Below are 13,951 nucleotides of genomic sequence, written 5' to 3' on the forward strand. Positions count from 1 at the left end.
ACCCACCCCCTCCACCGCCTCCGCCTCCTCCCAGAGGCCCCCGGCCCCCTCCCCAGCCGCGGCCCCGGCCCTCCCGGCGGCAGAGGCGGCACTCCCGGCGCCCGCAGGTACGGGTCCCGCCAGGCCCGGGCGCGGCGGGCGGGCGGACGGGACCCCGCGGGCGGCGGGAGGGGTTGGCCGTGCGGCGGGGGAGGCGGGCGGAGAACATGGCGCCGGGGAGCGGCGCGTGCTGAGCGGGCCGGGCCGGGCGGCGGCGGGGAAAGGCCGGTGCTGGCGGCGGGGCCGCCAGGGATATGCGGCAGCGGCTGTTCCCTGTGCTCAGCCGGGCTCTGCCGGGCTGGACGCGCCCCTGGGCCGTCCCGGCCCCGCGCTCTTTTCCTCAGGGCCGGCGGCGCAGCTCTCTCGGGTACGGTGCGAGCGCGGCGGGGCCGGGGCAGGGCCGCGGGTCGCGGGGCAGGGTGACCCGGGGCCCTGAGGCCGGAGAGCCCCGCGGGGTTGTGTAAGAGGCGGCGGCGCGGCCGGGCGGGGGCACCTTGCGGGTCCAGGGCAGTGCCCGCCCTGCCCCGAGCCCGGCGGGGAGCCGGGGGAGCTCGGGCCGCCGAGCGGGGCTGGCGCCGGAGCCTTCCGGGAGGCGGGGGGCGAGATGGGGCCGTGTCTGCCGGGGAGGCCTGAGCCCTGCCTTGTGCCCTGCCTTGTGTCCTGCCCTGAGCCCTGCCTTGTGTCCTGCCCTGAGCCCTGCCTTGTGTCCTGCCCTGAGCCCTGCCTTGTGTCCTGCCCTGAGCCCTGCCTTGTGTCCTGCCCTGAGCCCTGCCTGTGTCCTGCCCTGAGCCCTGCCTGTGTCCTGCCCTGAGCCCTGCCCTGAGCCCTGCCCTGTGTCCTGCCCTGAGCCCTGCCCTGAGCCCTGCCTGTGTCCTGCCCTGAGCCCTGCCTGTGTCCTGCCCTGAGCCCTGCCGTGTGTCCTGCCCTGAGCCCTGCCGTGTGTCCTGCCCTGAGCCCTGCCTTGTGTCCCGCACTACGGCCCCGGAGAGTCCGGGCTGACGCGCTCCGGTGTTTGCAGCTGTACCTCCTTTGACAAAGCAGGCTTGGTCATCAGCCGTGTGGCTTTCGTCGCCCGGGGGCTTGCTTTGTTGTTCTCCTTCCCTCTCAAAAAAAAACCTCCGTGAATTGTCGTGTTACTTAACTTGCCGTGTCTTCCTAAGGCATAATTATGAAAAAAAAAAAAAAAAAAAGAAAGAAAAAAAAGTTTAAAAGCTTTTAAGAAGGGACTGCTATCGTTTACCCAGAGTTGATGGGAGTGGCCTGTTCGGTTCCCGAGGAGTTATCTGGCAGTGGCATTGTGCGGGGTTAGTTATTGAGTGTTTGTGTCACCCGTGTCTCCAGCTCCAGTGGGGAGAGCGCAGCTAACCTCGGTCAGGGGAGGAGCGGGCGGGAGGTTTGGCGTAACTCGCTTTTAGAGGCAATTTAAACTGCGTAACAACTCGGCAAAGTTTGTCCGGGAAGGAAGGTGGGGTAAGGGACAAAGGCTAAGTTGTTTTCTTTCTTTCATTGACACTGTATCTGTTACCTTAGTAGCCAAACCTATTTTTAATACTGCACAAGTTAGAGACGTCAAAAGTAGCATCTTTCCGGGGGAAAAAAGTGAGTTATGATGACTCATACTGTCGGCGCTCGTGTGTCAAAATTCGGATGCTCTGCTACTGTTCATTATTGCTATTTATGCTTCAGAATTGTAAAGGTAATCCACAGTGTAAATTCGGAGCCAATGCTTTTCTCAGGCTGTAGTTTCTCCTGCTGGATTACTCCTCTTTATGCATGTGAATATATGCAGTATTTGGACTTGACTTAACGTATGTGAGTAGGCCTGGTATGTTTTCATACTGCCTACAACCATGATTTAATCATCCGTTTGATTTTAATTGTGAATTAGGATTTGCATAAATGATAATGAAATGAGAGCAGGCATGTGATGATTTTTTTTTAAGATGTGAAAACTAAGAATCTTTTTTTCACTTACGTGTTCCCTGTTTCCATCTCTGTATTTTGTTCATGCTTGAACTTTTTCTTTTCATATCATTTTTAACCTTCATCTCTGTGTCAAGTAGCCAAGATAATTTCTCAGTTGCAGCTTACCTCCTTTTCATCTGGTGTATAGCATTAAAATTGTCTATTCTAATTGGGAATTCTATGTTTGCCTGCTTTTTTTTGTTCACTTTCTCCTTTCTGTCTTCAGTCAGTGTAAGGCTGTGGTTTAATCCCGTGGATGAAACGGTGCCTTTGGGAATTTGTTGGAGTGTCAAGTATGTAACTTATTTTGCACATGAACACAGAAGTACTCCCCTCCCCTGTTAGATCCAGAAGAAAGAGGGAAAGGACAAGAAGTTCATTACCTCGAGTGTTTCACTGTACTGGGAGGTATTAGGTTGCTAGCAATAGGGGTCATTGCTGGTTATTGTAGAAGTAATTTACTAAAAATGCAGTCAGGCCATTTGAGAAATGGCATCTGAGGTTGATATTTTTGATATAACTATTTGATTGTATTAGATGCTTTTATAGTAACTTTGGTGTCTGTTCTTTTAACAGCATAGAAATCAAAAAGTTTGTAATAAAAGTCTAGAGAAATTGCTTTAATTAGTTTTGTGTCTGGTTGTGTATTTGTATATGTATGATCTGTCAGTGAGTATGTTTGCTTTCAGCTTTTATGATACCCATATGTTGCTAAAATATTCTTATGAGATAGCACTGCATATATATGATAAGGTGAGTTTTGATGGATGTTGTTTGAAAGTTGCTTCACTACAGCTTTCTGTTGAAAACTTACGTTCTGCATCTTGTTTTTAGGATGAGTCAGAACTATAGCTTGCCTGACCATATGGGAAAGAATGCTGTAGGGCTGAGAGTTTATTTATAATTTTAACAGTAGAACCAGGACTGAATTGTCCAAAATTGTAAAGACTAAACTACAGAATAGGTGAACAGCCAGGACTTCATTTGTTGAAGCACACCGCTGACTCCTGTCAACTGCTCATTGTTACGGGTTTGTTGCTCATGTCAAAGCTCTGGTGTTAGATAAACAGTTGCTTTGAATGTGGGATTACTCTGCTTTTAATGATTCAGAATTCTAAAGTTCTGTTTTTGTTGCTAGATCAGATTTTCTTGCCAGTTCTCTCATCTTTCTGTGAATTTCTTGTTGTTATGCAGTATAACTAAAGTTTTTAGTCTCATCTTGTTTTTTGGGTTTTTTTAAATTCAAACCTCACAAGTTTTTCTTTTTGAGGGTATAAGACAGATGGTAGCATAAAGCATTAAGTGAGTTGGCTTTACAAAGAGTTTTGGGCAATCTGATGTGCTACTTGCACATAAAATCTATGAAATACACATCAAAACTCAGGATAAAGCACAGAGGTCTCTCCTGTAGCATCCAGTTTAACATTTCCCCCTGTGTTGTGTCCTGGGGTTGTGAAGCAACCCTGCAGCTGTAGGGTGATGGAAGAAAAAATATCAGGGAGGAGGAGGAGAGAATGAGAACCACTGGTCTGCAAGTATTCAATGAATAAAGCAATTAATTGAATGAATGAGTAAATTTCTTAAGAAAATGTGTAAAATATGCTTTGAAGCAGTTAGTCACATAGCACAGAAACTAGTCTGATCAGTCATGTTCCTAACATGCTATTTGAAGATAGTGCTGTAAGCCAAATTACTATACCAGAAATTGATGAAAATTTTACAGATGCTATATTTTAGTGACATCTATATATTAAAACCAAATAATTTTACTTAAACCCCCCTTCCCCAGGTCTTCCACATGATCAAAGCTTCAAAACCCTTTTGGAATTCTGTAAAATATTGAAGCAAAGAATTGTTAGGGAAAGGTTAATTGTTTTATTTCTGGTGAATGTGGTTAGAGCTTGTTTATCTTGGAGGTTGTGTGTGGATGAATTGTTGGGGCAATTTTTGAGGACATAGGAAAAGTAAGCTCAAGTATTGAAAGATTAAAAAGCCTTATCCTTTATTGCTCTGTGTAACATCAAATTGTATAAGGTCCTGGCTTTTTGTTTGACTTTTTAATCAGTGCTTTGGAAACTCTGGAGTAGTCAAGTTAAGGACTGTAGATTTAGGGCAGTGAATCAGGTTTATGGTGTGTTGATTGTATATCCCATCTCATTTGGCCAGCACATCATTGTTCTTCTCAGGCCAGTTACTCAGCTGGGGCCTGATCTCACGTGTGAAACCACCAGGGCCCTTGTTTTTGCCAAGGTCACACGTGGTGTGGTCTCATTAATGCTCCTGGTAATTCCTGTACACCGGGGTTGCACACCAGGGTTTCTGCTGTCACGTTGGCAGTGCAGCCAGTGGCACACCAAGTTTTACTGCCGTGATCTGGAAGTTACAGAAGCTGGACTCTGGGAAACAAGAGCATGGCAGGCATCTGCCCTGGCCACCATCATTAGGAGGGAATTTTCTGAGTCAATTACAGACTTGGCAAAAAGCTGCAGACTGAGGTTCTGAAAATGCTTTAATTGTAGCGAGACCTTAGAATTTCTTCAAAATGAACTACAGAACAAAACCTTATAAATATTCATCATCTTCAAACTTGCCTGATTTGGCATGATTAGTTGTTCTTAATAACTTGGGAGCACTGATTAAATCATTGTGGGGCTTTGTAGTTGGATCTTTTGTGTATGGAGTAGTAGGCTGAATTCCTGATGAGTTTAAAAGTGATAAAACATGTTAACATTTTGAGCAGTTTACTTATGCAGTCTGTCTGCCTGTGCATGCAATCAGAATTATTTAGATCAGCATCAGGAATGTGTTGAGATCTCATACATTCTCTAGCTTCATGACAAGCAAATTCACACAAGATTGATGCTATATGGATGTTGAATCATGAGGTATTTTAATCTCTAAGTATCTAAAAGAATGACTGATGAATGTGTAACCTGAAAGAGTATGGATAGTCTCCTGAGGAATCCCTTTTGGTAATGTTCACCTGAATTGATTTAACTTTCCTGCCCACAGTTTAGTCTTAACACCCCCTGTCCCACCCCCCCATTTTTATTATAACATACAAGTGAATGGAAACGTTAAGAGATTAGGTAGATTCTTGATTGTTTTACTGATAACATAATTCTACTGCTGTGATAATCAGAAGTAGGTGCAAGAGGCAAAGAGGAGGGGTGCAGAGCTGTGCAAGAATGCAGATTTACTTGGTTGTTGCAGAGCCATGAGCTTGCAACTGAAGAAGTTCATGACTCCTCCAGAGAGCTCAGCTTGGTGCTGTCATCCTTGTAAGAGGTGAGAAAGCTCTGGCTGGAAGTTCTGCAGCGCTGGGCCTCCTGCCAAAGCACACAGCACTTCTTTCACTCCACGTATTGGCATCTGGAGAAATCTTCCCTGTACACCAAGATGGATTAGTAAACAACACAGAGAACATATTACCAGTGGTAGCTCCCTTGCAGGACAGGACAGAGGTTCGCACTCTGTGCAGGTTTCACTTCACCCCAGTAAATGGTAAGCAATTAGTTATATAAAAACTTTAAGCAAATGTGAGTTTTAAGGCAACTGATAGAAAGCAAGCATCAAAACCTGGTGAGATGGTAGCCTGCCTTTCATCTGGAGCAGACCTGTCTGCTAGCACTTGACTTCAGTATGTGCATACTGTCATGACAAAAAAAAGCACTTTGGAGTTTGTGCCTTGGGGGTCATATTTTTATTAGCTAGTCACATTCTTGCATTGAAGCAACCCTCAGGAGTTTCTGTTAATTGGTTTTCAAATATGGTCCTTTAATTGTTCAAACACTGGACTTAGATTTGACTACACAGGCTAATTTTTAATTAAAGTAACTTCACTAAAATAACTCTGAGAGATTAAAATAGTGAAGCAGAATCATATATCACTTAATCCCACTCTGTAATACTCTGTTTGCAGGTGAAACCTGGCATCCCCAGAGAGCCTTGCTGGTTTCAAGGGACTGCCTGCCTGGAAATGATTACAAAAATGAAACCTCAAAGAGTAGAATATAATTTCACTAGAAGTGCTGTAATTGAAAATTCAGTGTTGGTTTTAACTGATACTTTTCTTGTACAAATGAAGCAGTTTTGATGAGGAGGAAGAATGTGTCCTATTCATTGAGTAGGAACACTGTTCTCAGTTTAGACATCCCTGTTCTTTCTTTCTACTTTTGTCATCTTTCCACCTGTAATTCTTGAGCCAGTGGAAGAATTTCCACTGCCACAGTAATGCTTCTTATTGTTCCTGCTGTTTTGGCTTTATCAAATTTATCTATTGCTTCTGTTTTGTGAAAGTAATATGGCAATATTTCTTTTAATGTTTTTGTTAAGCTATTAGCTCTGCAATAAATACAACACCTCCTTTGTGGAAGAGTTGTTTTCACTACTGACCAGCAACATCCAGTGCTCACTGTAATGACAGTACAGCAAGTAGCTATAGCACATGGACTTTAGGACAGCCTCTGAACATGGGTTTAGAAATTAAGCTACTTCTCAAAAAATAAGTACAGGATTTCTGGTGGTTTTTTTTTTTTTTTTTTTTTTTGGTTGTTTTGTTGTTGTTGTTGTTTTGTTTGTTTTTTTTTTTTTTTTTTTTTTTGCCTGTGGTTAAAAGCAGTTCTATTGTCAAAAAGTGATTTATAGGGTTTTAGGATTCTGGTGTGAAAGAACGGAATGTGGTATTTTTATAAAGCAATTGCACTTGCTTAAAAGTTGCACAAGAAAACAGTCATATGAAGGAATGTTTAGTATTGGGTATGACAGTTTACTCCTTAGGAAAACGTAATGGTATAGAAGTTGTCTCTGAAATGAATTTTTTTCTTCTCACTTCTGTATTGTAGTAACCTATCAGCAGGAGGAACAGTAATTAAGCAGGAAGGTGTTGGTCTTGTCCTTTTGACGTATTTGCCTTCCTGGAGTATTGCGTAGTTGATCAGCCCTTGCCTTTATTTTAGTTGTCTGGTACTATGATTCACTTCACAGCAAAACAATCATAGGTAATCGTGCAAACCCATTTGAAGTGAGAGGATGTTGTATTCCCAATGCCCATTGAAATAACAGTGAAGGTGGAGATACAGATTCCAGTCCTTGGTTTGAAGGCTTAATTACTGATGTCATCCTTTAGAAAATTGTAGGTTTTTCCTGTACTGGAATTTCACTACCAAGCTGGAAGTAGCCTCTGAAGGAGGCCGAAGTAGGGAATCATAATAAAGTGGAGGTGTGCAGCTTCACAAGACATCAATTGAAATCTCATAAGGTTTCATAGCTGTGTAATTTGATGAATCACATTGGAAAGATGAGTCATCTGAACAAACAGTAAAGTTCTGTGGCTTAGTGATGTGGTGTAGAAATAACAAGGAGATATCAGATGACAAGGAAATTGTATAACATGAAAAAGAAAAAACCCACAACTCGAGTAGTTTATAGTATATATGTGTCTTCTGACAAGCAACTAACATCTTACTGAGATAGAATATTCTAGCTGAGAACCAAGGTATAGGTGTTCTTTAGCAGATACGGAATCGGGAGCTTAAGGGACATCCTTGTTCTCCCACATACTTAGATTTGTCAATCCAACTTGTGTGCAAGTGAAAAACAATTGAGAACAGTTTAGTTACTGGTTTTCATATATGTAAAGTATCTATTCTCACTTCAAAAATTCTACACAGTATCTTAAGTTTAGTAGAGTGTTTCTTAAAACTCTGCACTTTGAACATGGAGGCACCTTTTAATTGTTAGCATGGTTTGTATCAGTGCTGTTGATGCAGAGAAAGAGATGTTGTGGTGCTTCAAGTAATCTTCATATTTCAATGGTATCTGCATTTTTTTGGTTGAAGAGAGCCCATAGATATTCCAAGCAGGATTAGCCTGAGCACAGGGTAAGCTAGTGGATAAATGACCAGTTTAAATGAGAGTGTACACATTTAAATTTAAATTCAATATTTTAGCTACTGTTTAGTGAATACATTTGACTGCACTTTTGTTTTTTAAAGTATTTCATAGTGAGAAAACAATGTTTTATTAGTTTATGGGTTTCCTTCTAAAAAGCATTGAACTGCAATTTTAGGAAGTTACTTCATATTGTTTGTATCTTTTGCTTGGAGACATTCAGATTCTGAATCATCAACATTTAGTTTCTTAGCATTTCAGAATTGTACCTTTGAAGAAGGGTTTGTTGTAGCATCTGTTAAACTACTGGTAGAAGTTTAAATATGTGAGACAATCTATTCCTGTTTATCATGGCAGTTCTGCAGTCTCTGTATTTTTATGGCACTATTGCAAACAGTTTCACCATTTCTTGCTTGAGTGTACAAATCCAGTGGTCTGTTAGTAAAATTTTGTTTACTTGACAATCAGAGTTACAACACTCGTAATATAATCAGCAATTCAGATATATTAAATTCTTTCCTGAAGTTTGAGAGTATACTTGAGATAGCAGTATATGCTTCATTTTATTTAATTTTTATCATAATTGAATAAAGGAATGACAGACATTAAATTTGGGTTGTTTCAATTGCGGTTAATATCATAATTGAAGCAATTGATTAAGTGATCTACACCTTTATTGTATTTCTTCATCTTCAGTGTTTCTTTTTGTTTTAGCAGCAGTATCTTTCAGGATCTGAATTTTAGGCAAGTTCAGTGAATTTTGCGCCTGAAAGAATTTCTAGCTCTTGGTATTGCCCTGTATTGTCTAACATAATATTAAAACGTTAACAAGGCTTAAGTGAAAATAATAAGAAATTTCTTCCATTTTCTTTAAGGTTTCAGAAGGAGACAAACAACAAGATGAACAATCCAGCTATTAAGAGAATAACAAATGAAATTATCAAATCACCTGAGGATAAACGAGAATATCGTGGACTGGAATTGGCAAATGGCATTAAAGCTCTTCTCATTAGTGACCCCACCACAGATAAGTCCTCAGCAGCACTTGATGTCCACATAGGTATTCAATCCATGTTGTGTTCATTATGTCATTAATAAAAATGCTTCAGGTTTTGGTATCTTGATGCAAATAAACGACAGGAGTGGTATGCAGTTGGCAGCCCTGCCTTTTATTTTAATTTATAGTTTATTTAATTCATTGACACATCAAGTTGAAAATTACTAGAGCTAAATGCTCTTACTGTACTTTGTGTTTACTCAAGTGTAGCTCAGTCAGTCGAAAGACTGCTTTTAACCATTAAGTTTCATGTTATGAAAGATGTTTTGTAAGCAGAAGAGGGGCAGGTGCAAGTGCAATTATTTCAGACAGCTCCATCTGTCATGTTAGACTCTTTTTTTTTCATACAGAGTTGTTGATGTGTAGAGGTGAGAAAATGCTGTAGTGCTAGAGAAGTTAGAGAGGCACTCCCTGACTTCAGTGGTGCTTATGTGTGCAAACAGAACTATGGCAAATAGAGGAGGGGAAGGCGATTACTTTGACTCTTTGGAATAATGGAAGCCTTTTCTTCTATCTGAGGTATACCTCAAGCTTGTGTATTTTTTCAGTTGATTGGAAAGTACCATGCATGTGTGCATAACCTAAACACCCTCTTGCCATGTCTGTAATTGAGAGCTTCTGCTGCTGTTTGTGTTAGGGCAGAAGTAATAGGGGGACTTCAAAAACTTCTGGCCTTATTTGTTATGGGGATGGCTGTCCCAGATCATTATCTAGTTCAGAGCATCCCAAATGTGGTTTTGTTTGGGTCCTGTGACAGTGACAGCCACCTGCAGCATCCAGTTCTGCACTTGTGCTGGAGGAGATGTATCTGTTGCCTTTCTCTCTCCCACTGCACATCACTCCGAGGCAGGACTGCCACTCAGGCTTCTGCCTTTGTCCTCCATTCTTCCAAATCATTGTTGTCTTTTAATCTGTTTGTCTTCACACCTACTAGCTGGTCATCCATAGCTGCTTGTGTTCAGGCAAGTGCAGGTTATCACGCATCCTATAAACCATAGGATAAGTACCTCTTTAATTATGGTTGGCAATTGCTGCCTCTTAACACAAAGCATTTATTAAAGTCAAGGTGTAGATTTCAGAACAGTGTGATTTGCCAGGTCTTTACAGATTATGAGTCATGGACTTCAATTGAAAATCATCTGTATAAGGAAGTGCAAGCTGATCTGGAGAGGCAGTTTGAGATACTAATTGGTTCAGTTACTAATTTTAATTTTTTTCTTTAAAGATTAAGTTTGGATGTAATTGCCTGAAGCAACATACTGTAATACAGAGTACTTTAAAAGACTTAATGTTTTAGTATTAGTTTTTGTGACTGGTTACATAATTTTTTTCCTCTTGCAGGATCCTTGTCTGATCCCCCCAACATTGCTGGGCTTAGTCATTTTTGTGAGCATATGTTGTTCCTGGGAACCAAGAAATATCCAAAAGAAAATGAGTACAGCCAGTTTCTAAGTGAGCATGCTGGGAGCTCAAATGCTTTCACGAGTGGTGAACATACCAACTATTACTTTGATGTGTCACATGAACATCTAGAAGGTGCACTGGACAGGTAAACACATTTTTTTAGTATTTAAATTTTTGTTACAGAGGTTCTACTTAAATTTAAAAGTCTAAAAGCTTTTTGATAGTTCTATCATTATGATATTAAAAAAGGTAAAAACTGTCTTTTGTTAAAATTGATAACGAGATATTTTTCAGTTTGAAAGTCTTACTTAGACTTTTTTCATCTAGGAGAGTTCTTCATCGAGACAGAACTTTTGAAGTTTAAATGTTGTGTTTACACTGAATATTTTTGGAAATGTGGGGCACAGAATATGATCATGAATTTACACATTGTGCAAATACTGGGATGGTGCAATCAAATGCTGTGCTTCCCATGGGATCCTTATTGACAGCAAAACAAGGGGGAAGTCTAGAAATATTTAAGGATGCTCTTAGTAGAGGGAACTTGTTGAAATCTTAGTGTTTTGTGGGAGGGGACAGAGATTGAAAGGTGTGTAGTCAGTGAGGTAGAGTGAGTTTTCTCTTTGGCTTCTCCCTGGATGTCTGACAAGACTTATTTGATTGGTGAAATTAAGAGTCTCTTGCAGCTAAACCTCAGAATAGGAGAAATTTTCACTGTGAGAATTGTGACGTAAGGTCCTGGATTCTTTTGTATGATGAACACGTTGTCTGCATTTATAAACAAAGAAATTGAGAAATAAGGATACTAAATCAGTATCAAAACATACAGAATTCATAAATTCTGCATTAAAAAATAATGTATTCAGCTGTTTTCAAGAGGTACTAAGCTTTACAGTCATCTGTTACAGTTTATGTACAGTACTCTTTACTTGAATTAAATATTTTCTCTTTAGATTTGCCCAGTTTTTTCTGTGCCCCCTGTTTGATGAAAGCTGCAAAGATAGGGAGGTGAATGCTGTTGATTCTGAGCATGAGAAGAATCTGATGAATGATGCCTGGAGGTTGTTTCAATTGGAGAAGGCTACTGGAAACCCTAACCATCCCTTCAGTAAATTTGGAACAGGTTTGTCAGAATATAATTATTCAGTGGAGCTCTGTATAACATACATGGTATTATTGTTTATATAAAATTGCTAAAGACAGACTATAACAATTCTCTTTTTTTCCTCTCTATGCATGTTTATTATGGTGCTTTATCACATTTTTCACATCATAGACTAAACAGAGATAGACAAAAAGCATAGGAAAAAGAGAGATCCAATACTTTGAATACAATGAAGCAACTCTTACATTCTGATAATTACTGCAGTGAGTGCTGTTTTCCAGTTACCGGATTTGTCGTAATTTGGTTCTGTTAAGTCTTTGTGTATAACAAAGTGAACTAATTGTGTTTAAATTGTTGTTAGCCACAGTGCTTTTTGTTATTTAATACTGCATTTTGACTAGATGACAGTGACTAGGTCGTATCAGAAAGATCAGCCAAATACTGTGAAAATTACTGAGTAGGAATATAGAAACAAAATCTGAACCCTAGAGCACCAACAGTAGGAGACAGGTAGACAAAATGATCTTGGACAAATCCCAATCCTATGGCTGTGTTTTTGTTTTTTGTTCAGGCTAAAGTATTCACAGAATGCTTAGTAACAATTTAAAATAACCACCACAAAACCTCAATTCAAAAAGCATTAAGATACCATAGTTCTGGACAAAACCACAAATGTTTGATGCTTTGGTAGAAGTTTTAATGTTGGGTGGTTTTTTTGATAGGCATTATTTTCTACATGAATTTCTTTTTGAAACCTCTAAAGTAACAGGACTACACTGTTTAATCATTGAGTATAATGTGCTCAAAAATGTGTTTTGTGGATGGGTCAGTTTGCTTTATGAATAATTGACTCAAATGCTGGGTACAGTAGGATGATGGGAGAGCAGATAATGGGCTTTAAGGCAGTGGTTTCTTCCTCTGTCTCTAAAAAGACAGGATGTGCCTTTACATCTGTTGATGGAGAGCATATTTATGGGTCTGCTATCCACCTGCCACAAGAGCAGGTATTGCTCTGTTGACCTGTAAAGACTGGCTGTCTGTAAAAGTGAAACTGTAACTCCATTCTCCAAACAGGTAAATTTTAAAATAATGCTTTGAAAGCTGTGAATTAGTAGGCAGGTGTTCAAAGAACATTCTGTAATCTCTGTTACTGAAGACATTAATTAATTTTTAATTAGCACCCAGAAAACATAAGTGGAAATTGCAGAAATAGTTTGGTACAGTTTAGGAATGTTTAGCTCACACAAGTGACATCTTTTCTTGGGGAGAATACCCAAAATATGCTCAAATTCAACAGTAATAGTCATATTCCTTTCTCCTTAGATTAGGTTCTGATTCTGAAATTAAATTACAGCACACAGCCTTTCAGTAGGTATGACTTCCCAGAAGTAGAGCTCAGCTTTGATGGTTTTTATTTGCCCAAAGAGATGACAACTGATGCATTTGGCATCCTAAACTGTTTCCTTTTGGTCAGCTGAGATGTTGTTAATCCAGCAGAGTATGGGAATTATTCCATTTGGTGCTTCAGGTCACTCCTCATTGCTGTGCACCCTGTTTGGTCAGCAAACTTATTATTCCTTGTCTGTCCATAGAAAGAAATGCACCTTCCAGGTTTCTTTTTAAGGGTGTGCATTTTTTCCCAGATACCATTCACTTATCTCCCAGAATTAATGCTTGTGATGGTGATTCTTCTCCATCATTACCGTCAGTGTCAAGTAATTTTCCAGGCACTTCTGCACTGGCTAGTGTCCATTTTCCACATCTGTGAGGTGTCTTCTGACTGCTGCTTCCTGATTTCCTCCAGTACTGTAACAGCACAGTTACTGACTGAAGCTTTAACTATGTTATTTTATTTTATCTTGTCCACTGATGCTGTGGGAATAAACAGAGTAGGTTGTCTGGAACTTCACCATTTAATTTGTCTGCAATTGGTGAGGAATATGAACAAAATATTTAAAGCTTAAGACAGTATTGATCCAGTTTTCTTATTGTGCATGTTGATTATTTTTAAAATTACTATCCATCCAAAGGAAACTAGACTGATAAGTTTATTTATTTCTTTTTGATCTCTAAGTTCATAAACATTAAATATTATTAAACATCAAATATTATTAATTGTTTTTATGTTACAGGGAACAAATTCACTCTGGAAACTAGACCAACCCAAGAAGGAATAGATGTAAGGCAAGAGCTACTGAAGTTCCATTCTACTTACTATTCATCAAATTTAATGGCTATTTGTGTCTTAGGAAGAGGTGAGTTTGTTCTGTTGGTTGGGTAAGACTTTATGTATATACTTGAAACAAAAAATTAGAGGTTCCAACTGCTTAGAACCTTCAACAGCTGAGGTGATATTTTACATAGGTTTGCCAAAAGCTTAATAACGGTGTGTTGAAAACTATTTGCTTTTTGAAAATGCACTGACAGACTGGTATTTGTATGGTGCTTCACAGTAATGCTCAGATGGTGAGTACAAATGGAGGAAAATG

General features: G+C 40.1%; 1 protein-coding gene across 5 annotated transcripts in view; it reads left to right on the forward strand.

Moving 5' to 3' along the window:
• Nucleotides 1-13,951, forward strand: part of IDE (insulin degrading enzyme) — a 53,961-nt gene continuing 40,010 nt past the window's right edge. The window contains exons 1-5 of one of the 5 annotated variants that reach the window (XM_083866509.1): nt 1-107; nt 8,772-8,956; nt 10,295-10,502; nt 11,311-11,480; nt 13,595-13,717. In XM_083866509.1, coding sequence (XP_083722635.1) covers nt 8,797-8,956; nt 10,295-10,502; nt 11,311-11,480; nt 13,595-13,717 — 661 coding nt within the window. In that variant the 5' untranslated portion in view covers nt 1-107; nt 8,772-8,796. Of the gene's footprint in view, nt 108-308; nt 407-1,408; nt 1,510-1,625; nt 1,736-2,231; nt 2,298-8,771; nt 8,957-10,294; nt 10,503-11,310; nt 11,481-13,594; nt 13,718-13,951 lie in introns of those variants that run through there. The other 4 variants (XM_083866506.1, XM_083866508.1, XM_083866507.1 and 1 more) reach the window with 4 other exon arrangements.

This window comes from Zosterops lateralis (genome assembly GCF_965231275.1).
Source record: "Zosterops lateralis genome assembly, chromosome: 8".
Classification (NCBI taxonomy): domain Eukaryota; kingdom Metazoa; phylum Chordata; class Aves; order Passeriformes; family Zosteropidae; genus Zosterops; species Zosterops lateralis.